A 27,831-nucleotide genomic window follows, 5' to 3' on the forward strand; every position below is an offset into this window, starting at 1 on the left:
TTTCGTCATCTGGATATTTCAGCTCATCACATAACGTTGGGCGATGATACGAAATGAAAACAATAGAAGTGATTGTTGTATTGTATAGGTATAAAAATACGACCATAACTATAACAATCACTATTGTTTTCATTTCGTATCATCGCCTAACGTTATCCAGATGAGCTGAATTATCCAGATGACGAAATCTAAATATATTGTCTGCATTTGAGAAGTAGATTATGTTTTTTGGAAATAATTTGTGAAAGAGTAGAGGACGACAGGTGTAAATTATTGATATTGAAATGTTTGCCATTCGTAATTTATGAATTTTTTCGAGCCAAACAACGTTAAATTCTATTTGCTTTCAAAGTAAAAAAAATTGCCCAAAAACATATAAATATGGTGCTGTTACTAACAAAAAGTATTATATTCTTGAAACGTTTTGAGTAGAACAGAACAAACAAACCTTCAAATAACATGTTATTTTTCCGTAATATTTTCGTTGTTATCTTAATCGTGTTGGCAGTCGCGACTTTGTAAGTAATGAAGAAATGGAAAAGTTGATTTCATCCTGTTAACAAATAATAATATTTTAATTTCAAAGCCCAATAAATGCCGGTGAAAATGGTCAGGGTACCGGTGCATCCACTTCTCGTGGAGGGAAGCAACAAATGGACATAACTGATCAAATGTAATCGAATTTAAATAAATTTAGACAGCTGTGAATAAGTCACTTATCAAATCAAAATTCAAAATACTGTAGAAAACTTAGGGATGCCGAGAAAACCGTCAAGACTCTGACCGCAAAAAAGGTGGCAAAGGAGAAAATTGTCAAGGATCGCCAAAAACAACTTAAAAAATAGTTAATATTTTAGAACATATTTAATTTTTTCGTATGTAATCGCACGATTCACATTGATTTTTTTTCTAATTTTTCTCAACAGTGAAAAGAAAGTTAAGAAATTGCAGTAAGTGACTTTATTTCAAATCAAAGATTTTATATTATTTTCTTATTGAAATAATTATTTGTTTATTATCAATAGAGAAAAATTGGATAAACTGAAGTAAGTCTATTTAATGGTACATTCAAGTCACTGGGTAATGAAAATTTTTCAATTTACAGTGCAAAATTGGAAGATGCAATGAAATGAATAGGATTGATATTTCGCCAATAAACATTCAAAGGAAATGAATGATATCAATGATCCACAATTCTGTATTACATCACATCTTAAATTTAAAAATTATTTGAAAGAAATGTGAATGTAAATCATTTAATACAATAAAAAAAACTATTGAGTGTTATTTTCTTATTGAAATGCTAATTTAAATTGTACCTAACCAAGGTTTAAACAAAAAATGAACATTATACAGTATTCTAAATAATAATGCTTGTTTTACCGACCAATCAATTACAACTCAAAATCAATAGCTGTCTATCCCTTGCTAATGCAAAAACTTGATGTTTAATTTCGCTTGATACGACTGAGTTTCATTGAACAATTTAAAGTCACTAATCAATTTATACATACGGAAGATCCAGCAACACATACCAGCATCAATATCAGCGAAGTTCAAGAGCAGCGGAAATCACAGTGTGACTGGTTTCGTGCCTGTTGCTTACGTTTATACATTACGCATACATACATTTAGCAAAGCTGATAAGATATGTTTGCCAACGTTCGGAAATTCCCACGAACATCTATGCAAAAAAATGGCACTGATAGAATGGAAACAGTTTCAAAACGTGTTATCATTTAATACACGACAATAAATGGTAAAACCCGATGCAAGCAAAAGCGAGATATTTAAAATGGAACTTGATTCTTAGTATTTAGTTCGAATTTTACTGTTGTTCAGTGATCATTTATTTATACACTTTTCTGAGCCATATTCATTACATTTCATTATTTCAATTGGATTTTGTTTACTAAATTTTTAATCTGATTCCGTCGAAATGAAATCATTGCTAATTTTGTTTATGTGCCTCAATGTTCTACGCGAACAAGCGGTCATTGCAAATCCAATAGACAATAATAAAGATGCACAACTATTTGAAGCAGTGGAAAAAGGTGAACAAAATTAATATTTTTAAAATGAAACTGAATTTGAAATTTAAAACGGTTCATTCATTCAGGTGATACGGAACGAGTAAACGCTGTAATTGGACAAGCCGATGTAAATGCAAAAAATAAATTCAACGAGACACCTCTTTTCATCTCAACTCGAAATGGTAACTGCATTAAAATCAAAATAAAATATAAAGATAATATGAATAATGAAACAACTATTACCAAATGAATTTGCAGGCAATGAAGAAATAGTCAAAATTCTAATCGACAATGGAGCTGATGTGCATGCAGTAAATAATTATGGGGGCAATTGTCTGCAAATTGCTGCTGCAAAAGGTTAGTTGCGTGACACACCACATGAAACATTTTATAAATTTAAACCAATTTTGCAGGTTATATAGGAATTGTTGAAATTTTATTAACAAACGGAGCTCTTGTTAATGGAAGAGATAGATACAACAATACTGCTCTCCATGACGCAGCAAGAAATGGACAGAAAGAGATCGTGCAGTTTTTGATCAGTCAAGGAGCCGATATAAATGCTTTAAACTACAAAAAAACTACACCGATGCATTTGACAGCAATAAAAGGTAGGGAATATTTTGGAATAAAAAAAGACAGCGTTTGATTGATTCGTGTGATTTTAGGTCAAATAGCAGTGGCACACCTCTTGGTGAACCATGGCGCGAACATTAATTGTGTTGATTCTTACGGTGATTTACCAATTCACTATGCAGCTGCAAACGGTTATATCAGCATTGTTCAGCTGCTGATTCAACGTGGAACTAATATAAATGCCAGTAATAATGAGAAAGAGACACCATTTTTTCTAGCTAATCAAGGAGGTGGGTAACAGTTAATATGAGAAAAAGGTTAAAGAAGTTTCTGAAAAAACTACAAAATTCTTTCTCTTAGGGTATACTGAGATAGCTGAACTGTTAAAAAGAACTCCTGGATTTTCTGAGCCGGGTAAAAGACCGTGGTATATTCGAATTTTTAAAAATGTCTTTAATTCTAACTAGTGTAATTTTCATACGTATTAAAAAACAATTGTAAATGATTTGGATATAAAATAAAATTAACTTGAGAAAAAAACACCATATTGTACACTATGAGTCTATGATAAGTTATTATGTGGAAATCACAAATCAGCTATTAATTCGCGTACATATAAACAGTGTCTGACTTATATCTAAGTAGCGTTTATCGACGACTATTAAAATCTACATGTGTCTATCATTTGCGTGACAAACTATGAGTTTAATCACTAGAACTGTCTTTTCAAGACATCGAAATTCTCTTGCTTCAAAGCACGGTAATTCAAATGCAGACGCAACAGTAACATCCGTCTAATACAGTGAATTGCATCTATTACCGCCATCTTTTCCGCATTGATTTCATGGAAAAACATGTTTTATCTCATCTCAAAATACGACTGCATTGATAACTAAATCTCTATATACTTGTAAGTACGTTCACTTCGCTATTGCCATTCAATAGAGCAAATTTGAAGTGGAAATTGTCCTTTGAATGTTTTGGAATATTTTCGATTTATTACGAAATCTTATTTTCTTTTAGAGAAAATGAGACAGTCTCTCTCTTGATGTGCTACATCGTAACGTTTTTGTTAACAGAAGAAAAAAATTCAATTTCCGTTTTCCGGTAGAAACATTTGGAATGAATGTCATCTGTGGGTTCTTTTACCAGAGAAACTCCGTCTCTTTTGATACACACACACATACAAAAGTAAAACGTTAAATTGTTTATGAAGCCATCCCGTTCGGATATTTGAAATCGCGTCGTCTGTTTCAATTTGTTGTCGATTCATTTAGCGCAATTTGTGAGCTTTTAGACAGCAAAAGAAAAAAGAACATTTTTCTGTCGCATCGAATAGTTTATCAATATTTTTAAAGAGAAAAACACGCTAATCAATGTGTGAAATTGGAAAAGCAAAAAAAAAACATTACGTTTTTCAATTTTTGGCACCTTGTGCTGTTGATGAAGCATTCGACAGTCAAGAAACAAATCGTAAATTCTTCACAATCGTCACGTTGATGAGTTTGTTTCTCAAGTTCAAAAAAGAAGCAAAGATTCACATTTTTGCCAACATCTATAACTTTTCTCTTTAACGCCTCTAATTAGACCTATTCATAATGCTCAATAACAAGCGAATTCGTTTCTTGACAAGCCAGACATTTTTTATTGACATTGGATGAAAAAAAAATATGTTTTTGGATACAATGATTTAACAATATCGATTTTTTTAGGCTTCGATCCAACTCGAATTGGGATTCCATGTCATTCTCTCCAGTTGAAATTAATTATGGCTTCGTCTAATTTTATTCATTCTCGATGTTTTTTTTTCTTTGGTTGTCGATTTCGAATGTTGCCCCAATACATGTATTTCTGGCTTTTATTCAATGAACTGCTTTCTGCATTTCAATGTTTGTTCGAAGAACTTTTTCACGGCTTCTTTATCCATTGCACTTTTCCAAAGCGACCGTTTAAATTGGATACTTTTCATTACGTTTTATCGTTTTCATTTCGGATCGCACTCAACGGTGTATACTGTACATATTTAATTAGATATAGACCTTGTTTTGTATCGTTTGTATCGGTCTGCCTTGAGGAAAAACTTACGGAAACTGCTGTGTTTTATTCTTTATTGCGCCTGGATTATATCGAATTACAGGGGGAGGAAAAATTTTTAAGCCTGACATATAGACGGCACTAGTTACAAATTGTTCTTGTGCTGTAATTGACGTACGAACTGTCAATAGTATTGCAGAAAAAAATTGAGTTGATATCTGTCGTCGTTTGTTTTCAACATCATTGCATACCAAGTAACCTCGATATTTTTGAAAAAATGGATAAAATCGAATATCGTGCGGTGATTAAGTTTCTCACAAAAGAAGGTGTGACACCAAAGGATATCAATGATCGCTTGCGTGCTGTTTATGGGGTCCTTGCCCCATCGTATGCCACAGTAAAACTATGGGCAAAACAATTCAAGTGGGGTAGAGAATCATTGGAAGATGATCCTCATACAGGTCGACCAATTGAAGCAACAGCTTCAGATGTAGTGCAAAAAATTGAACATGACGTGCACGAAAATCCTCGAATGAGCAAGAAAGTGTTAGCAGCAATGTTTGACATCTCAGAGAAGAGTATTTACAACATACTTCATGAAAAATTGCACATGAGAAAGGTTTGCTCGCGATGGATTCCAAGAACGTTGAACAAATCCCAAAAAGAAGAACGAATTGCTGCTGCACACGAGTTTCTCGAGTTGTTGGAATGGAATGAAACGGACACATTTGAAGGAATAGTGACTGGCGACGAAACCTGGATCCACTACTATGATCCAGAGCTCAAATCACAGACGATGGAATGGCACAAACGTGGTGAACCAGCATCGAAAGTGCCACGCAAACAAATTGCCACAAACAAAGTAATGGCCTCTGTATTCTGGGATGCCAAAGGCATATTATTGGTTGAATTCCTTCCAAAGAATACCACAGTCACGGGCTATTATTATGCACAACAAATGCATAGATTGCGTAAAGCGATCAGAGAAAAGCGTCCTGGTTTGCTCACTCGAAAAGTTCTTCTTTTGCATGACAATGCACCGCCTCACAAATCATTGCTTGCACAAGCTGCCATCAGGGAATGTGGGTTCGAACAACTCCACCATCCACCGTATTCTCCAGATCTGGCCCCCAGCGACTATTTCCTGTTCCCAAACACCAAAAGATATCTGAAGGGGAAGCAATATGAGTCCGAAGAAGAGATATCGAACGATATTTTCAACGTATGGGAGGACAAAGATGCCGAGTGGTTTGAAGGAGGAATTAAAGCATTGAAGCATCGATATGAAAGTGTCATTCGTGTTCATGGAGACTACTTTGAATAATAAATATAGTCATTTAAAAATACAATGTGTGTTTCTATATCAGGCTTAAAAATTTTTCCTCCCCCTGTAAAGTAGACTACGTGACACGAATCACAATGATCCAGAAAACTTTAAAATTGACGCAGTCTCTATACTATCCTCTTGCTCTTCAACTGTATTCGATTTCGTAAATTGACCAAATTGTTGTCTGAATTATTTATTATCCGAAAATATTCATACAAAATTCGAAAGATTTTGCTTTATTCAATTTTAAATGAACAATTAAAAAAATTCAGGTAAACATCATTTCGTTTAAAATTTGAACCTATTTGAAGTAATGACATTTATTTAGAATCGGGTTCAACACGAAATTAATATTTAATATTAATTAATTAATATAATTATGGTTTATGCCTTCTTTTAACAAGCAATTTTCAATTATATAAAACGTCGCAGTTAAAATGGCTCGTCTTTGCAAATAATACTGCAACGTATTAAAATATCTTTAGAAAAGTCTATTCACTTAGAAAAAAGTTTGCCCTCATTTAGTATGAAGGGTAATCCAGAAATCCAAAAAATGAAGCATGTGTCGAATGTGCATCACGCTCTGACTTTGAAAAAAATATTGAACATTTTAGATGTGAACGATGTTTATATAAAATTGTATTCAATAATACTGGCTCAATACAGCTGTACGAATGTGTTGCTTATCTTTCTCTCATTTGACGTATTTGTTTTCGACGTTATAGTCATTGGGATTCCTCGTTAAATAAATTTTGTGATACGAATTTCAGTTCGTTGAATTATTCAAATTAATTCTGCAAATTATTTTAAAATGAAACGAATTTCATTCTTAATTAGTGTTTTTCAAGCGTTGATTTGTATTGTCGACGCAATCTCACCTCCTGTTGACGCTATACGGCTGATAAACTTGGACAATGTAAATGAAATTAAACAAAAAAAAAAGATTTTCAAAGTACGTTTTGATTTTTATATTCTTATTAAAGAGCAATTGGGCTGGTGTTGTACGTATTGGAGAAACAAAGAAAGCCGAAGATATCCAGAAATTCGTGATGTTGTTAGATACTGGATCTTCAAGTTCAGACATCTGGGTGCCCTGTGTATATTGTTATACTCCTGGATGTGTGAATCATCGTCGATATGATCCGTCCAAGTCTGATTCATTCAAGGTAGATAAAAAATAATTTCGAATTTCGTATGGTGGTGGAGGTCATGTCGAAGGTATTACTCTGACTGATACATTCAAGGTAATGTGACACTTAAAAAGGGACACTTCTGAAACAAAAATTATTATTGGCTTATTTTTGTACATTCAAATAGATTGGAAATTTGGTTGTAAAAAGTCAAGTATTTGCTGTAGTTTTTTCGGAAACTCTGCCACATGCTTATGTAAGTGGATCTTTTGATGGCATCTTTGGATTGGGATATCCGAAAAAGAGAGACGATTTATCAATAATGGATCGAATGCCAGTGCAACACAAACAATTTTGTTTTATATTGCATAAAAAGGGCGAACGAAACGATGTACATGGCAGAGAAATCGGAGGCGAATTGCAATTTGGTGGGTGTACTGTTCAACCAACTATGTATATAACGCTTAACGAACGTCGTCATTGGGAATTTAGCTTCGAAAAAATCGTTGTTGGAAAAGATGATAGATCCCAGAGCTTCGATTGTCAGAGTGGTCGAAGCAACTGTCAGGCACTTATAGACTCAGGTACCTGCATGACTATTGGTCCACAATCTGAGATTCAATCACTTAATGGGCTGATAGGTGCCACTAAGGGGTCATCGATTACATATCATATTGATTGTAACAAAGTACGGAATTTACCAATAATTTCATTTGTTATTCAAGGCAAACATGTCCAATTAACTTCACATGACTATATTATGCGATCAGGCGTAAGTTGCCATCACATTTAAACGCATTTAAACGCATTTTTAACTATTTTTTCTCTCATTGCGTTTTACATTTGCAGAATTTTTGTTGGACTATATTTAAATCATTTGAAAAAATGCCCGTAAGACCGATACAATGGGTTTTTGGAAATAGTTTCATGCGAACGAGAACCGTTTTGTTTGATCTGGACAATCATCGTATTGGAATCGGACCGAAAGCTAATGCATCTCAAACACTATATTAACAAATATTTCAATCTTTCAATTTCATATTTATTCGGTTACGTCAATACTTTTAGGAAGTTTTAAGTCAAACATTTAAAAAGAATATTTATGGAAATAACTGTCGTCATTACTTCAAATGTTTGTGAAAAAAATTCATTAAATCAATAATTAATATATATTTTTTTAAATTTTGGTAACATAATACTTTATGAATTCAGTAAATTATCAATCTAAATCCAAATGAAAAATAGTCAAATAAAAAGAATTCTTTTTGCACGTTTTTGTTTTTTTTTACTATGAAAAATTCTGAATAGACTCGCGGATGACTTTAAATTGTTTACTAAGAGACGTGTTTTGTTAAAAGCATTTAAGCACACGTATAATATACGCTCTTAATGATACAGTCATGACGATTTTTTTTATTCTTTTATAATACGAACAGCAATGACAAATCGCTGGTTCAGTAAGAATATGACGGTCAAGTCCGCGAATCGTCCGACGGTTCTATTTGATATGGAAAATTATCGCATTGGACTGGGACCGAAGGCCAACGCATCTCAAATATATTACTAAACTGCAATTTTTTATTTCGTTGAAAATTTACTTCTATGAATAATATTCCATCAATAAGTTCTGATTTTGACGAATATGCAAGTTTAAAAATACATTTCCTCATGATATTTTTTTCATTTAGTCCTTTCGTTAGAAAATTGATGACTTTGCAAACATTTTAACCTCTAATTCGTGTTATTCGCTCAAAAATTGTTCCTTCTCTATCGACCTTTGTCGACAACAGTAACTGTTTACGAAACGTTTTAAGGTGAATCGCAGCGATAAAACAGGTGATTGTTATTAGTTTGTGAAACAAAAGCATTTAGCAAACCCCATAAACCGATTAATTTTATGACTTTTGGAATCTGTTTTGTTCGGACGAATTCATCGTTCAGACTTATTAGTGCCAGTGGGCAAGAGTTCCGTGATGAGCATTGCATTTACCAAGTGGCAACAGTACCGAAACATGACAACATCACCAACAGACGACCGAAATCATGACAAACATTATGAAAGGGAAATGTTATCTCTTGGTTAAAATTGTAGACGATTAACATGAATATTATGACTGTGAATGAAACATGAAGAGCAAACGAAAACAAATAAGATTGTGAATAAGCGATGCGTCAAAAGTATTGTAACCGCAAAACATCACATTCTTCAAGCCCCTGCACATTTACTACTGATTTAAGATATCACAAATATTAAATCACTTTTGTTCATGAAAAATCCTCCTTGGATTTTATAGTTAAACTGTTGAAGTCTGCTGAAAATTGCATGTATTATCATCATTTGGAAAACTTTGCCGAATGACATGTAAGATATGTAAAAAATGGTTGCAAATCAATGTCAATCGTTTGCAAAGATAAAGTCAAACGACAGTTTTCAAAAATGTTGTCTCTTAAATCTTATATATGTACTAAACTCAATTTCCCGTGTCGCATGAATTTTCTTGACGAAGATTTACGATAGATCCAAATACCATTTATACCAGGTGAATGGAAATGTGTCTAGATGTGCTGCGTTATCCATCAACCTTTTAACATATCTTATATTTTTAGTAACTTTTTAACATATCTTGTTTGATGGGGAAATTATCAGATTAAAAAAAGAATGCGAAATAAAATCCGTTGACGAAACCGCCTTTTATTTATTTTTATTTTGTACTGCGTCTTTTTTATGCCAAAAATTATTTGCAAATCTAGAATGTGAGGCATTTTTTGGGGCCAGACTTCATTGATGATGTCATTTTTCTCGGTTGACACAAACAACAAATGAATAGATAGCAATAATAAGAAAATTATGATAATAAAAATACAGAAACGATTGGAAAGCACTCAAATTTCGTTTTTATTTATGTACAACGCAAAAAAAAGATGGAATGTGAAAATCGACGTTCGCGTCAAATGGAAATGCACTCGAAGGCGCCTCTGTGTTCGTGTGGATGTCGCCAAAGAAAATGCGCCGTCAATCAATAACAATAAATGTTTGAGATGAAGAGCGATTTGCTGGTTCATGGAAAAATGTTATGTTAATTTTCTATGCACTTCTATGGCGTTCTTCTTCGCAATTTTTTTTGCTCCCCAAATTTTTCATCATCGCCGTCTTCATATAAGGCGAATAAGTGAGTGGCGGCCAAAAAAAACAACAAAGTCGATTCCAATTCAATGTACGATGTGTCGACATATACGAAAAGTCACATTTCCGTAATCATAATGTGCTAAATACTTTATGTGAACTCTTATCTTAATGTGATTTTTTGTTTCTGCTTGTGCTGTCATTCGTCTCATTTATGTTACTTTGTCAACAAATCAGTCCTAATATCCGGGAAAAAATTCAGCCGAGATACTCATCTATAATCCAATCGCACAAAAATTCGCTTTATTTTTCCCTCTTTTCACTTTATTGTTATTGCAGCCTTTTCCCTTTGCGTCTGCCTCTTCACAGACAAATTGTCGCGCGCAAAATAATAACAATAAATATCAAATTATTCTGCGATTTTCAATGCGAATCATATATGATGAATTCGAAACGCGTAGAAATAATCATTATGCGTTCATTTTATATATATCATCACGCAGCACGATTTTATTGTTCGATGTCATTTAATTAAATGAGTCATTTATGCCAAATCGTTTCTATTCAATCGCTTCCACAGTGTGAATACAAGAAACGAAATTGTAATCGAGAACGAACGAAAAAGAAAAATGCAAAAGTGCCATTGCCTTTTGGCTTCAATTTTTATGTTACTTCTTTAAATTCATGAGTGCAGCTCATATCAGTTTCGAATCTATGTGTTAAAGCCATGTTACACTGAACAGTAATTAAAGTAAATATACTGTTATTCTTGTTGCAAAGCAAACAAGCGACATTTATTACACTCTCTTTTTTTATCCCATCAAAATTGCGAAGATAAAATTTGCTTTGGCAATGCTCACCATCAGCAACAAAACAAATCCGAATCGGAACGCTTGTCGTTTGAAAATCACACAAATACCGGGAGAAAAAAATGCATCTGCACGAACGGTGAGCAAATTGGTTGAAAAACCAAATGGGTCATCTGAATGAATAAAAGCCCGGAACTTCTGTTCACAATCTGCAAAGACATTAATCATTTAATGTTTGTTCATTTGCGGCATTGCGCTATAAGCATATTGTCAACGTTGACCAAAACTATAACGATGTCGACGACGACGATGATGATGACAAAAAAAAAGAGTGAAAGAAAGAACAGTGCAATGCACGATGAGAAAGTTGTTGAAAATGTGGTGCAACCAATGTAAACGGAGAGTAAAGTTTTGGCGAGTTTTCGCTGATTTACCACTCCAAATGTCATTTCACATGGTTGAGATGTTTTATTACATGAGAATTTTCGATCGAAATTGTCAAAATCAGTGCACACTAGTTTATCAACTGAATACGATAATAATGGATTTTTGGTGCTGTGAATAACTGTGCGGACATACGAATGATGATAATAACGATGACAGCGGACTAGTTTTTTTTGCACTTGACGTCAACATTCTATCATATTCCGCACACATTCGATCGAAAACTTGTTGACGACTTGAATTCTGCAGCAAAAATGGAATCTCAAGAAATCGAGCAGCAAAAAACAGTAAGTCCTCCCGAAGAATGAAAAGAGTCATGTGTAACTTGATTGCTAGTTTTAAAAGAGTATACAGTTTCTCGTTTGCACCAAAGATAGAAACTTTGATTTGATTTTTTACGCTTGCCTGCCTGCTATCGGCCCAATGTTTTCGGATGAAATTTTATGATAAGATGTCATTTATTTGATACGAATTTGCTTCCAAGTTTTTTTTATATGTGTGTGTGTTTGATTTTCCGTCCCGATTATTGACTTTTAATAAGCAAATGGCTTTTGCACAAACAATAATTCAAATATTGACAGAACCCCATCGAGTCAGTTTGGTAGATGAGAAAATTGTGACTTTTTTACAGGTAGATACTGTGTAATCTAATTTTCCCAGCGGTACCTTTTCAAAGCTGGAACTAAGAAAGAAAAAAGTAAACAAACCATGGAACTTCGATTCAGTTTTTCATTTTTTTGAAATGATGCAATTTCAATTCATTTTATTGATGTAATAACAAACTCATTTTTCATTTCATCGCGTTCGATTTCATTCCATTCATTTTTATTTTTTGTATTTATCGCGGTCGTTTGCCACTTTTGCTGTAAATAACAGTAAACAACACGTTTTTTTTGTGTAGAATCAACTCAATTTTTCTCTCTCATTCAATGAATGTTCAACAATAAAATGCTTGATTTTCAATTATTAGAAAGAATCCTTACATTTTGCGTTTATTTATACTGTCGAGGTTTTCAGCGTCAATTTTCTTTCACTTGTGTCACAGAAAAAATGCCATTGAAAATGGCACGACGCGGAGCGAAAAAAAAGCTGCTGATAGTTTGAGGGAAAAATGTGTCGAAATAGAAAAGCGCGGCAAATTTCGTTATTTACTTAAAAACATGAAAGCGAAAAAAATTCAATTAAAATCAGATGTAATTTGTATTTTGCTTTTCGATCGACGAACAAGATACTCCCGTGTTATACAAAACAGAAAAGACTCGAGTACGGTGTGTAGGATACGTTTTTTTCCATCCGTCGCATAGCAAAATTTACAAACAAAAGATTGCGCGCAATGAGATTTATGCAGTGCAAATGAAAAGACATTCGACTTGCCATTCCAATGCACACAGGACATGGCGGACAGAGGCGTAGCAGAGAGTGCCTTGGATAATTCTCAGTTCGACCAGATAGAATACATGAATTGCGAATTATGTGCGGCATTTTACAAAGAATTTTAAATATTCTTTGCGCTTCGACGATTTTTTTCATTGAAATTACACCTAATGGATTTTACGAGGAACGCACGCCATATAGAAGACGCGCGACCGATAGCATTGGAGATGAAAGAATTGAACTGCGTGACACACAGTCAGGTATACGCTGGAGGATAAATGTTGTACTGGTTGACATGTCTCGAGTAAACAAAATTATCACTTCGCTTGAAATGATTCGACGAGGGACATCAGACGAAGTACGCGCTGTGATTTCATCTTTGCTTGTGATGCTTTATACCGCACGTTTGCCTCATTGTTGTGCTTGACATAATTTGCTTGATGACTATTCGCGCAAATGCTGTTGTTCATTTACTTTTGACTGACTGTGCTATTTTGTTTTTTTTTTTCAAATATTATATATACAAAACATATTTTCACTAATCGCATGGCAAGATATACAACCAGTTTTAAAGTTGCTTCATTGAAATAAAATTTGTCAAATAATATGATATGCAGAGATTTTTCTCAAGTAAGAAAGAAAAGACTGCGCCTCGAAAAATGTGAATATAAATCAACAAATGAGATGTATGCAAAACAACCACCTAACGAGATACTCTCAAATCTTTCAATGCGATCTCATATACAGGTTTTTCGTCTCTTTATTTTTTGTGTAATATAAAAACGTTCAATGGACAGAATTTTACACCGGAAACTTTTCTCAATGCATATTTGGTGCGCAAAAATATTTGCTAAGTTTTCCACAATAAGCATCTCTGAATGGAACACAAACTTTTCGCGAACGATGAAATATACGATTCATATGTATGGCATATGCAGACCGAACGAGGGCCATGCTATTTTAGCACACTCTAAATTGACTCTTGATTTTAACAATTAATACGGACTATAGTTGTTGAAGCAATGCAAGGTTTAACTCTCAAAATTATGATTAAAAATCCATAAATCACCGTTGTGGTGAAATTTTTGCACCAAAAAGAAAATTGTCAAAAATATTTTTGTACTGAGACTGTCACATCCGGAACATACACATAGGTAAATTCATAAAAATTATGTTAATGGTAATGCTTTGGTGCAGCTCTTAAAAGTGATGTTATTTGACGGCAAATATGGTATAAAGACGCAAAATTCCATTCACATGTATGTGAATCTATTCTTCGTGTGCCGCACTAACGACATATCTTTTGAAAATTATATGCGAGTAAATCTTTGGATGCTCTTTCCAAGACCAATACTTGGTATATTTGTTTGCATTCGCTTGTGCTCATCATGCAATGTGGTTTTGCACAAGTTTCAAGTTTAAAGAAGCACCTTCTATATTCTGCCATAATTTTTTCTTCGTTTTCTCTCTCTCTCTCTTTATCTTCTTATTTACGCTTTCGTCGTTCCATGCCATATTTTCTGTATTTGTTCAAGTTTGCTTAAGAAATAATGGGTCATTGAATTTGAAAAGGGTGAAAACTAGGCAAAAGTTGCTATTGCAAACAGAATGCCACGGTAACCAATAGAATGAGTGAGATAGTTAAGTCGGTTTGTTGGGTACAATTTGCATCGTGTATATTTTGTGTACTTTGAAGAGTACTTGAGACGGAATGGAAGAGAGGGGATGAGCGGAAGTAAGGGAGTCGAGAGAAAAATTGCCATCAACATTATATATGCGAAATGCATCAACGCGAAAAATGAGAGACTCGACACAAAATGATGCATGTCAAATTTTCCCCCAAAGCACCTTTTGTATATCTATATTGTAGGTGAATTTATATTTTTGTTGCACATTCCGGATTTCTGGTCTTAAATTGATAATTATTCATGTTTTCCTTTCACCCACTTCAATGCACTGCAGTCTAATTTCTATTAAAAATATCGTGTCTTTGTTTATTTCTTGACTCAAGTTTTTCGGCTTCCCGCCACGAAACTGTCGCATTATCGTTCGTTTAATGGCCTACTTAATGAAATGTGTATAGCGTGCGATGCCGTGTAGACTTTATCCTTGTGCTTTTGATTGTTTTGCTTTCATTTTTCAAAAAAATTGATTTTTGTTGGCTCAAAAGATACTTTTTTCAAGAATGTACTACTGGATGATGCAGAGATGCAACTTTTTCAACAGCATTGATGCCGTTTTGTGATTTACCCGAATAAAAAAACTTCGCATGAACTTATGCCGTACAAGTTTTCCTTAATAAGTATGCTCAATTCCTTTTATCTGTTTTCATTCAAAATGCTAACGTTTTATCATAAATAAGCAAAATTTATCTATATTGCAATTCTTTTCAAAGGCGGTTTTTTGCTTCTTTTTTTATTCATTTTGATGGTATTGCTTTTAATTACCTGTTCACTTGGAAACATAAAAAGCAGCAGCATAATCAAAGTATAATATGTATTATTTACTTCGTACCGCACACCAAGTACTCGAAACCCGAAGTTTAATAGCCATAAAAATAAAATTACAACACAAAATGGAAACAAACCGTTTTTCTCGATAATCAAAAACTTCCGGATCTTCTATCCCATTCTGTAAATGGTCACGCAATACATTTTTTTTAGACACCGAACATTAACACAAGAACAGAGTTCAATTTGGAGCAATGAAAAACACCAAACCACCGCCAGCTATTGACTATTTGCGATAAGCACGATTCCAATCTTTGTCTCGAAAATGAAAAGGGTTGTTGTTGCTTGACATTCTTACCGGCATTGTTCAGTGGCCAAACAACTTTTTCCCCTTTTTTCAAGTTCTTCGGTTTTATTATTGACTTACACTGCTTCAATAGATGGGGGAGCTTCCACACCTTTGTCACATAGTACAGGTCAAATTCCATTTGTTGAAAAAATGAAAACAGTTTATTTTGGCGTACGCAAAATACAAAATCTTTACCATTCATTAATTCAATACAAACTGCTGCATATGATCAAAAGCCACATTTAAAAAGGAAAAAAAATATGTTAAAAAGCACAAATGAATTGAAATCTATACGATTTTCTTCAAAATATAATAATGTAAAGAATGAAATTTGATTAAGGCATAAAAGGTGAAAATTGAACAATAACAGTCAAATGAATCGGAATCTATGTGAACATTTTGTGAATGTTGAAACGTTTTCATGACTTAAAAACTCTTCATTGTTACTTTAACAGCTCATAGCACCATTGAATTTATGTTCAAGTGTGAGTTTGTGTATGCAATGCTTGAATGACCGATAATCTCCTTCATGAAGTGAATGTGCTCACGCCAATTTATCCCATTGAAAATGGCAGATAATAGAGACTTTTGAGTTGCACATATCTCGCAGTTGGAGCGAAGTGGTCTGTTGATATGTTGGCACCGTGTGTGTGTGCAAGAGAAGGAAAGAGAAAGTGCGATAGCGAAGTGAGGGTGATGAGAGAGCTTTTGGTATTCAACTCAATTGGATTTCATAAAAATAATATGTCTAATAAATGTTTTATGTGCAAGAGGGTCGTTGCGCTCACACTCGACGACGTGTGAATAGCATGATGATCTAACTATACACACACAATACCGTATTATGTTTAACATGCACAGTAAAATTGGTGAAAATTCAATGTGGCACATACGTGTGAATAGAACTGAATGCGAGTATATTCGGTGGCTGGATTCAGTGGATTTGTATTGTGCGTGTAGGTAATATTTGCAAAAGATAAATGGGCCACTTGTTGCGCATCCACTCAGCATTTTGTGCAGTGCTCCCGTATCCAAACATCATGAACAAAACAACAAACCTGCCTACAAAATGATAAATGGCAATAAATAAAATGTAAATCCATTTTTATTGTCGATTTATTGTGTCGTTTCCACTAAATAAATTTTTATTTTACATCCTCTTTCCTTTTAATTCCAGCTTTTTTTTGCGCTGTACATTCAACAACAACAAAAAGTCAATTTACAAAACACTTGAATGGACAGTGAAAACGTTTAACCAGCAGAACAACAAAAACACTGGTACATTTCAGCTTTTACATCAATATTTTCATAATATTGTGACACTTTGAATGATTACATTTTTAATGCGAAAAATTGAAATCAACCGACAACTGTTCAATCAAACTGTTCAATCAAATCAATCGTCAATTAATTAGCTGCAGGTATTTTTAATAATATAAAATTATTGTTATTTTGTATATCAATCAAATTTAATTTTACATTTTTCAAAATTATGCACTTCATTATCATTTTGGTATATTAATTTTGAGCCATCGGAAGTTTTAAGGCATATTATAATCACTTAGTCCACAAAAATCATTTATTTGAAAATAATATTGAAATAATCAGATGAAAAAACAATGAGTAACGTCGTTATAGAATATACTTTTCGGTCTTAATATTCTAAAAGACCAAGAATCCAATCAAACGACATCTCACCGATGTTGCATGACTTGTTGAGTGTCGAATATAAAATTGCGTCATTTAAAATTTGAAAAAATCTTTTTTTTTAAATAAAATTCCGATTTTGAAATCCTTATTTAAGCATCGATGAAATGTGTTGCATTCAAATCCACTCTGTTCAGTGTTCACATTCCGTTGATTTAAAACTGTTATACAGTCATGAAGTCATTTCCCCATCTACATTCATTCATATCGAATCAAAACTCGAAACCATTACGTCGTGCACCATCTTTCGGTGGGTGCGTAAAGCTGTGAATTGTTCATTAAATTTTGTTGATGGCAAAATGTTGAATTCTCCAGGCAAAAGCGCGCAAGCATAAATAAAACGGATGTGGAAAAAAATCAGCCCACTTTCGGATTGGATTGCGTTCGAGTGTCTTTTACAAGAGAGACCACTTAAGACAACTGTTGAGAAGAAGGAGCTACTATATATCCATATTTTACACATGCATACACATTCTATCCATCCGTGTGCCGTGGCAGTCACACTGTTTGTCTCTTTCCGGTTTTGGTTTTATCCATCCTTTTCCACGAATCATGTGTTGCAATTGTTCACTTTTATGACACATATTCTTCGGCGGCTGTATCTACTAGTGAGAGAAATATGCCTCCTTTCTGCTGTCTGTTATCTTCGGCTCGATTTTCCATCCAACACGATATTCGTTCATCACTCACCGCATCCCATCTAGTCTTTTTTTTACCTTCGATATAGACGATGGTGCGATTGGTGGAAAATGTGCTGCCCGAGTAAAAAGTCAGTTGACGAGTCGTTTTTCTATTTCTTCTCTTTTATGTGTGTATAGTGCCGGTTGTATAGTGCACATGTTGGCTGAAGCACGTGGTTTTCTATCAATATAACACTCAAATGCATTAGGAAAAGTAATATTACACTCTTGAACGCATACTACTCAACCACTTGCATCGTTGAGTGGAAAATTTATTTCACGAACCATTGACATTTTCACTCGACAGCATCCAAAATATGCATGACTACAGCTACACACACAACGATTTGGCAGTGTAAACAAACCGCTTTTCCGCAATTCACTCATCGTCATTGTTTGTATCAAAATAATCATTGTACTATGTAATGTAGCTACTACATCCACACACACACATAAACATCGATGCTATTTCTACCAAATGCGGATAATGATTGTGATGATGGTCTCGTGTGAGAGAATGTGCGTGCGTCTGTCTGTTTTCTTTTTTTTTCGCTCATTCAGTTTCATCGCATTGGATTTTGTGCTAGTGTGTTGTTGTTGAAATAGCGAGAGAACAAGAGCGCGTCTCTAGGATATATGCTCCACACAAGAATACAGCGTGTGTATCATCGCAACGTACGGGTGCATAGCTTGAATTTTCGTTCATTCACCAACAGTATCAAACGAACTATACAACCGATAATAAGCACATGCACAGACAGGTCCAAAACGATTTCAGATTAACGCAAACGGCTTGATATTCAAATTTCGGATTTACATGATCATTATTGTTTTGCAAAAGTTTTACTATTTACTTTCCAAAGAGGGAGTGTGAGGAGACAACAAAAAACTCCATTGAATCAACAGTTTCAATTGCAAAATTAATCAATTTTTATTGATAAAAATCGTTTTTTTTGCAACGATCCATAAAAATTGTGCACATTTTTTGCGTCATTGACGTGTGAATACTTTGTGGGTGTTTTTTTACGTTGTAAATAATCGAAAAATTCAATCGACGTGAATGTGTGTGTGGAAGTAATTGTGCAGAAAAAAATCCGTGCGTTGACCACATTGGTTTTATCGAGTACTGGACAATTTTTTTTTTTAATTTCATGTTTACAGAAGCGTGAGTTCACCAATTAAACGTGACAATAAAAACGAGAATTGATTTTTGTTTTGAATAAGAATGAAGTGAAAAATGTCGCACAGTCCGATCAAAATGAGTGCTTGAAATAGTCGATGCTGTCGATCGAACAATATACTCTTTTTCAATTGTTAAATAGTGAATAAATGACTTTGAACCGTGTTACAGTGTTGCCGAGTTGATGAAGTTGTGGTATCTCATTGGAATTCTCCTCTTGTTGCTTTTCGAAGCTATAAAAGCTGGAGAATCAACAAACACAATTAAAAATGGAATTATACCGTCAACAAATGGTAAGAACACTTTTATTTCGTGGCCGCCATAATTTAACCATCTCAAAACGCGATCCTTCAAACACCATCAAATTAAACACATTATTTATTCCAATCGATTAAATAATTGCAACGCGATTGTCTATCCTGCTATCAATTCAAGCATTCATACATGCGAAATTGGTTGTGTCAATATTTATCAAATTATTGCTATTTCGAATATATCAATTGCATGTAACTATGCAAATTTCACACTGATTATTCACGGCAATGGACTTTGATTCTAGCCGATGAATTTATTGGTTTCGTCGGTTTGAGTGTTTCTGCATTATGAATGCATTGTGTCGGTATGATGTTTATTATGTGTGCAGTAAATTAATAGCATTTATAAAAGCTTCTTTCAATAATATCCGATGTTGTGTGACACAAATCGCCACATTTGAATGCTTGGCCCTCCAACGTATCGGAGACTTGGTATTCTAAACGATTTTTGAATTGTGTACATGAATTCGTCATTAGTCGGATGAAATTGCAAAATTTGCTATTTTGTATTCATTTGGGTTGAGTGATTTGTATAAAATTTATTTTTATGAAACAGTTTATGTTTTGCATGATTGGATTCGCGCTAGAGGAAGCGTATATAACACCCAAATGAATACGAAATAAACAGTTTTCATGTGTGTGTGTGTGTGTGTATGTGGAAAATATACTTTTCATGCAAAACACCGTTTAAATACAATACAATTGCGGATAGATTTATTAATATCACGCATACAAACTCAAAATGCGGAAATGATTATGAAAATATTATTTAAACCTTTGATGCGATGATATACAAACTGAATTTGAATACATTAATCTTTATTTTGTGCACCAAACCATTCTAAACACCCATAATGAAAAATTAACGTATAATTACAATGCTTACATCAAATGCTCTCTCGCGCATACAAACACACATTGATATGACCACCCAAAGTGGTTTGCAATGAAAATTAATTCGAGATTTATACTTTTTATTCAATTTAGTTGAATGCATACATTTTTGTGACAGCTTCAGAAGATCGGTTGTGCGTTTTAAAAATAATTTTTAAATTGAGCACCTTAATCATACTTCACTTCCAAAGTATTTTTTGAAGAAACTCAAAATCGAACTAAAGAAATATTTCCAATGTTGCAGAATTATAAAATCTTTTCATACAGGTTCTACATCACAGGAAAATGTATACAACAATGCGCAAAAACGAAAATAAATAGATTTCAAATCAGTTCTTTAAATTTTATTATTTTTAGATTTTAGATTTTGGCCTAGGGGGTAGACACGAATTATAAAACTTTGAATCATGTGAATCACAGTGAATCAAATGAATCATTCAAATGTCAAATAAGCATCACTTTTGGTTTTACTAACATGATCGTTCATTAAATTCCAAATATTATCGTTGATTTTATTTGGAATTTACTAGAAAAACACGAAATAAATAAAAAAAATAATGAGTTAATACATTTAAAAAAAAAAACGTCAAGAAATCATTTTTTCGAAGACAAATAATTTTAATTGTTCAATAAATATTTCTTGTATGACACATAAATGACATTTCAAATGTCATCTAAACAATGTGAATCTTTTGAATCACCGTGAATCAAATGAATCATGTCTACCCCCTAGATTTTGGCAATCTTGTCGTTTATTTCATTTATTCGTCTCGACGACATAGCATAACAGCAGACAAAAATATGTAGCAACATTTTATCCTATTCTAATTTTGTCTAAAGTTCTTCCGAGTTTTGAATTTTCAGTCGATAACTCGATTTCGACAACAGCCAAATAAAAAAGCGTAAAATTTATTCTGAGCAAAGCATTTCAGGAAATATGAATTCGGCGAATAATTCGATAATTTTTTTAAAAAATAACCCTTCTTCTGTCTAACAAACAATCCCATGTGATTTGCATAAAAAGTTATAATTATATTATGAATATAGAATTTCTCATGTGTGTATGCCATATTAAAATGCATGTGTACGCAAACAAAATCGATAAGTTCATTACGCGAAAACAATCTGCATGAAAAGCGATCCGCTTGAAATCACGTGTCCAAATTATTCGACCATATTAAAATATTCAACATTTTTCAATGGTTGTGTGTTGTGTATTCTGCATATGAACTTGCATTGTTTTAGAATTGAAATGCATATTCATGATCATTGTGATTATATTAAAAATAATTTTTTATTACCATTTTTCCCATTTACAGCGATTGCCGAAGAGCCCGAATTCACGAATATTATTGAAAATGTAACTGTTCCAGCAGGAAGAAATGTGCGGATGGCATGCTCGGTCAAAAATCTCGGCTCATTTAAGGTAAAAAAAAAACTTATTTCTATTTTCATCGGTTATTACCTTCATTTTTTATGCATTAGTTGAAAACTCTACAGTACTTTATAGCATCATCAGTCTACAATTTCAGCATATAAATAGCAAAAACTGTCGCAATAAAATACCGAATAAGCCTTTTGTTTAGTGAATTAAATACTTTAAAAAACACATTGAATGTATGGTTACTGTTACCATGGTGTTAAATGCTTTCGCTTATTGACAATTTTAGCTGTGTTCACGTATGAGTTTATTAAATCGTAACAATGCCATTTTTAAATGATGACAAAAAAGTGCAGCAACGGTTAAAAAAAATGCTGGAAATGGATCCGTCGAGACTGGTTGAACTCATTTTTATTTCAGAGTGTCAAGCGGATATTTTTTTTGTTGGTGTTTCGAATATTAACAGAAATATTCCATGGTCACAGGAAAAAATCATTTCAACTTTCCGAAGAATGTATTGAATGTGATACGTTTTGCTTCACGGGGTTTGCAATGAACAAAAAAAAATGTTAGGCGTCCATTTTTTTCTGCTGCTATTCTAAATTCATGGCAATATCTCATACACAAATGCCACACCATGCCCATTGATACAAATCACATTTCGACAGCACTTAAAATAGTTTTGAAGAACAATGCCGTTTAAAATATGAGTCTTTTTTTAAATTCAATTTAATTCTGCGATACAGTAAACGAAAATCGTTTCAAAATCACTTCGTTTCTCTCTTAGTCTTTTATTGTTGACGATTTTTGATTATACTATCACCATTTCAAAAAAAAAATCGAATTTGTTTCATTGTAATTCCATTTAATCGCATTTTAGAAGTTACGTGTTTCGAAAGCTACCGGCATCGGCTGGGTAAAATAACGCAAATTCACGGCCACTTCACTGTCGACTCTTTCGCTCGATTGTTAACCAAATACCAGAGCAATGGCATGAAACAAATAAAATTCCTTAGCAATAAAAACATACGTCCAATAAATCAGTCAGTTCATCCCCTATCTCTAGTTCGCTCACGTTGTTTTTTCCCACTCTTATCATCTACCTCTCTCAGTCTCAATGCGTTCGCTCTCTCTCTCTCTGAATCGTTCGATTTGATTGCGAATACGATGAGACCAACCGCCAACATATCGCCATGCACAAATGCTCCCTATTGCTAATATCAAGTATCGTTATCAGTTTATACGATTGCATGTTTTTTGCTGCTTTGTTTTTGTTCCTCTGGCATTTTTTTTCTCCCAGCGGCTGTTGCTCAACACGAAAAAAATCTCATCTTCCAAGCCAACGACTATGGCTGTGGCTTCCTTCTTAATTCCGCTTTGGTTTTTTTCGTATTCATGAAGCCAAGGTGAATTACACGCCTGAACGAGCATTTTCGAATCAAATGGTTTTTGGGAAAACAAAATAAAATAAAACGAGGAAAAAGCGGAACGAACGCTTTTGTGGCTCCAGACACTTGACTCTGTGTTTTTTGTTTCCCTCAAATCGAGTCTCAAGAAAAGCACTACTGTCTACACAAAAATTCGCATTGGTTTCCAAAGAAGCTGCTTGAAAAATAAAGAGTTAATTCCTTTGACTTAGAATGACTAAACAATGTATGCTTTTAAAAAAATCTCACGTGCATTGAATTGACCATGGACGATGAAGTGAAGCGTTTTATTATCTCAAAATAAACGCAGTATGTGACAGAGTGCGAGCTTGTGACACGTGAAAAGTAAATAAATCTATTTTCTGTGAGCAGAAAAAAAGCGGAATATATAAAAAAGAATGCTACGTGAAGCGAAAGACAACAAGATATTTGCAATTGCAGTATACAGTTTTATTCATCGCCACAAAAACCTGTTTATCATTTTTCATGGGTGGTTTTTTTCTCGTTCGCCTCAATTTTATTATATTCTTGAGAAATAGAGCAGATGTAAGGATTTACTACAGCTTAGCATTACAATGTCGGCATCAAAAATCATTTGTCAAGAGGATTGAAAAAAGATGGTTCAAATTGCAATTGCATGACCAAGCGAACTTTCGATATTTCAATTCACATCAAACGAGAAAAATTGTTACTCGTTTTTGATTTATGTTTTATGAAAATCAGATTTACGTAAATAGTAGCGAAGTCAAGTTACACAAAATGCCATAATTTTGGTTGGAATTGGAACATGACATGTGGTTAATATTGGTCCGTTAATAATTTACATTCCAATTGAAATATCGATTTTATTGGCATTCAAATTCAGTTAGAACATGAAAATTATTGCGGTTGTTTCTGAATGCACATGCATTTTCAATGAGTTTAATTCAATAAATTTGGAAGTGATAGAAACCTTCATGTCTATAAATACCATGACTTAATGTGTGTCACATTGTATGTCCGAAGCAGTTTTTGTAGTTTGATAGAATGAACAATCGCGTTCTTTGAAACGTCATTTAAAGACACCAATCCTTTAAGATTTCAAAGAAAAGGTTAAACGATATCAAACATATTTTATCTCTTATTTGTCTTCCATTAATGATCATTGTTATCGACCAATGACGTAAAAATGCTATAAGTAATAGAAATCTGTGACATCTTCACTTACAAAAAGCAGTTTCAAATGAGATTGTCAAACACACTACGACGATATCCATGACATTTCAATTTTTTTAATCAACTTCAATTAAAAGACTATAAATAGTATTTATTAAATACCAAAGAAGCTCAACTTATATTTGCTAAAATCTTTCAAAAAATACATGCACTTCTAGCACTTCTAGCTGGACCATAAAGGGAAAGTTGAAAATAAAAAAGTTGAAGAACATGTGTTTTTCATGGTTTTCAACTTATGCAATTTGCTTATCCCTTCCCTCTATCATTTCACGATCTTTTTTAAAGAAATCGTAAAAAATAAATAAGAATATTTGCCTGCGAAAACACGTACTAAATGTGGATAATATATTCAAATTCATATGTTAAGGAATTGCATGTATCCACCGCCACCCCCATCGGCATTATCATCATCGGAAAGCCAAGTCACCCACGCGCTGCGAATGTTTGTTTGTGTGGAATGAGGGTGAAAAAAAAATGTGATGCTATCATATTCATAGCGCAATTATTTACTATCTTATTTGCCAGTAATAGAAAAGTCACAAGAAAAGTCCGACCGAAGAGGGAGAGCGGGCGAAAAAAAAAATGAAAAATGAGCGTCTGTGCGCTTTGACACAGAAAAAGAGCAACGCAAGATTTTTGCTATATCTCTTATTGTAAGCGAAAGCAAGAGAGAAATGAAAAAGCATGTCATACTGTCATTTAGAGAATGTAATATTTGTATTCTTTGCATAAAGTCATACATTTTGATGCCCGACTATTCGGTGGGCTATGAATATAAATTCAACATAAATTTTTGTGGCGGTCGCTCAAAAAAAAAAACAAACAACGAAAACAAACAAAAAGAATGGAAAATAGAAGATGCAGAAACATGAAATGAAGAATAAATAAACGAAAGAAATGGAACAAATTCGTGAGCTAGATTATGCGACCTATAAGATGAAGAGAATGTACTCCAGCAGTCAGTATGTGTATTGTTTGTTGAGATAGAAGTTTTCCCATTTAAAGTGATAGTTGGCCATTTTATGTTTCGCAATATGCTGCCACAAGCACACAAAAAGCACATAAATTTCATCATAAATCAAGTTGATGATAATCATTTCTTAAGACCCTCTCTGCTCCCAATTGAATATGGGCTCGTTTGTTGGTGGGCGACCTTCTTTTTGAAGAGGCACAAGATCAGATCTGGACAGTGCAAAAAATACTGTTTGCATAGACAATGACCTATACAGTTTTCCTCAGCTCAATAATAAAAAATCGTTTCAACTTGACATGCAAATGATACCGCGGTTTTTACGTTTCCCCATTTTTTTCATGCTTGCGCCGATGATTTTCTAATTTCGCAGTCAGATGTTCGGTGAGCCAGGAGCCACGACTGGATTGTTTGTGCACGTTCAGCCTGTGCCAATATTTATTTTTCCTTAAAAATATATTCAATCTAACCGCATTGCTGTGAGTAACAAACCCGCTCTGATCGAGAAGAGAAAAAAATTCATGGCACGCGAGTGTCTCTTTTTGTTGGATTGGTTAGTCATTGTTTGTTCCATTCGTTTTGGGCATGATATTTGATATATTTTTATTATTAGCATTTAATTCGATGCAGGATGTGCACTGGAATTCGTAATTATATTGCCCTTTCAAAAAAATGCTAACAAGCGTAAGCAAGACGAACGAAGTCTCCCATTCAGACTCTCTCGATTTTTTTTCTCTGTCTTTGATTTTATTCAATTTTTCCCGTTGTTCGTTTTGTACTGTTGTATTTTCAACCGCGGCATGTGGTTTACCCCAATTGCGCTTTAAAGTAACGAGCAATGCCAGCGTTTACGTGCAGTTTTTTTTCTTCTCCTTATTCGAATTGGCAATGTCGTGAGTTAAGGATGTTTTTTAAGCAATTCTACGAAAGACAAGCCATCTTTTTTTTAGTACAAGATATTCGGTAAAGTAATTTCTTCTTCTGTCGAAATCTGATTTGGTGCGTTCGCGTTTTTTCATTAATCGGCACTCGCACAACGAAAAATGCAAATGTTTAGTGATTGAATGTCTTGAAACGTGGAATAAATTTCGGCTCTTGAAAATCTATTAAACAAACATTCGCGCCCGCGAATCGCTTTGAATTGATTTTTTTCGTTGATGAATTTTCTTTGATTTTCTTTTGCTTTCTTGTACGGTCGTTTACAGCAACCAATGCGCGACTTGAATATTGAATAGAAAAGAGCAAAAAGTTTTGGTCATAAATGTGAACAAACCACCATACCATACAAACCATTTATTGGTGTGTAATTCAATTAATTTTTTTGTTCGTTTCGTCGCTCTTGTTGTTATTTGCCTGATTTGATGTTCAACGTTTTATTTCATTTTGCTATTACCATATCAGATTATGTTCGTGTACAATCAATGATATGAGTCCGTTTTGAGGTAGTAAACGCTAAACCGTGCTTAATCTCGCATCATCTTGAACACGAAAATGAAATGCTAGTATTTTTTTCGGGGTAAAAAGTCTCACCAAGCTTAGCTCGATGAGTTGGTCCATGCATGCGGAAAATGTTCTGCTACACAAAATGGATTAAATACACCCGGATATTTTAGCAATTTTATTATTAAAAGTGCACAGAAAGTGAGAAGAAAAAACTTAATTAAAAGGTAACCAAAGGTAAAGCACACACACTCACCGATAAACACACATTTTGATTGCATTCAGATTAGCACTGAAACTATATGTGCTAAAATAGAGCAAAATGAAATTTTAATTAAAATGAATTAATAAATTTGACGTCAAGCATCTCCCAACAGCACGCGATGTAGACCATATCCATACGTTTTCGTGCTTTTTTATATGAACTGTCTATTTCCTTGCGAAACCAAAACAAAACCGGATGTGAATGAAAAAAAATTTGATATTTTTTTGAAAAGATTGCATCAAACACTCCAAAAAAAGAGAAAGAAATACTAAATTTAATTTTGTCCACTGGGTGCACATTTTAAATTTTTCTCATTTGAAACATTCATCATTTTTACTCTTTTATCATTCATATCGCATATTCAACAAGCTTGTAAGTTCCCTCATAAAACCGATGTATTTAAAATCTACCGCAATGACCAAGAGCACGTACTTTGTCGGATTACATGGATGTGTGTGAGTGACCGAAAACACGAAATTCGTATGAATTTCATTTTGGCTGAAGTAATTCAAACACAGTGAAAAGCCATCAAGATTTATTTGGTTAAAAGTGAATTGCATTCATGACCAAGGCGAATGCCAATCTTTTATTTCTTGTGAATATGAGCAAATTATACGGTGCTCTCACAGCTGCTTCATTTAAATCATAGAAAAAAATTCAAATGCGTCTTTTCATTTTTTCTTTGATTCGGTTGAGCTATTTTTACTT

The 27,831-nt window shown here is 33.7% G+C and overlaps 3 protein-coding genes across 3 annotated transcripts in view; all 3 read left to right on the plus strand.

Moving 5' to 3' along the window:
* The first annotated feature begins 388 nt into the window (after positions 1–388).
* On the plus strand, positions 389–1,301 carry LOC116344320. Its single transcript, XM_031772800.1, has 6 exons — positions 389–518; positions 587–673; positions 746–844; positions 927–950; positions 1,026–1,046; positions 1,106–1,301. Exons 1-6 carry the CDS (start codon positions 460–462, stop codon positions 1,131–1,133), a joined length of 318 nt encoding a protein of 105 aa, XP_031628660.1. The 5' UTR covers positions 389–459; the 3' UTR covers positions 1,134–1,301.
* A 493-nt stretch (positions 1,302–1,794) lies between these two features.
* Positions 1,795–3,143, plus strand: LOC116344263 (serine/threonine-protein phosphatase 6 regulatory ankyrin repeat subunit B-like). The gene is made up of 6 exons (XM_031772729.1): positions 1,795–2,054; positions 2,120–2,215; positions 2,292–2,390; positions 2,447–2,644; positions 2,702–2,899; positions 2,970–3,143. Exons 1-6 carry the CDS (start codon positions 1,940–1,942, stop codon positions 3,074–3,076), a joined length of 813 nt encoding a protein of 270 aa, XP_031628589.1. The 5' UTR covers positions 1,795–1,939; the 3' UTR covers positions 3,077–3,143.
* A 15,527-nt stretch (positions 3,144–18,670) lies between these two features.
* LOC116343598 (neurotrimin-like) overlaps positions 18,671–27,831 on the plus strand; it is a 66,436-nt gene continuing 57,275 nt past the window's right edge. The window contains exons 1-2 of the mRNA XM_031771773.1: positions 18,671–19,510; positions 21,745–21,851. Of these exons, the coding sequence (XP_031627633.1) occupies positions 19,402–19,510; positions 21,745–21,851 (216 nt within the window). The 5' untranslated portion in view covers positions 18,671–19,401. The remainder of the gene's footprint in view (positions 19,511–21,744; positions 21,852–27,831) is intronic.

This window comes from Contarinia nasturtii, unplaced genomic scaffold (assembly GCF_009176525.2).
Source record: "Contarinia nasturtii isolate CC-2019 unplaced genomic scaffold, AAFC_CNas_1.1 Cnas_scaffold_1037, whole genome shotgun sequence".
In the NCBI taxonomy this organism is placed as follows: Eukaryota; Metazoa; Arthropoda; class Insecta; order Diptera; family Cecidomyiidae; genus Contarinia; species Contarinia nasturtii.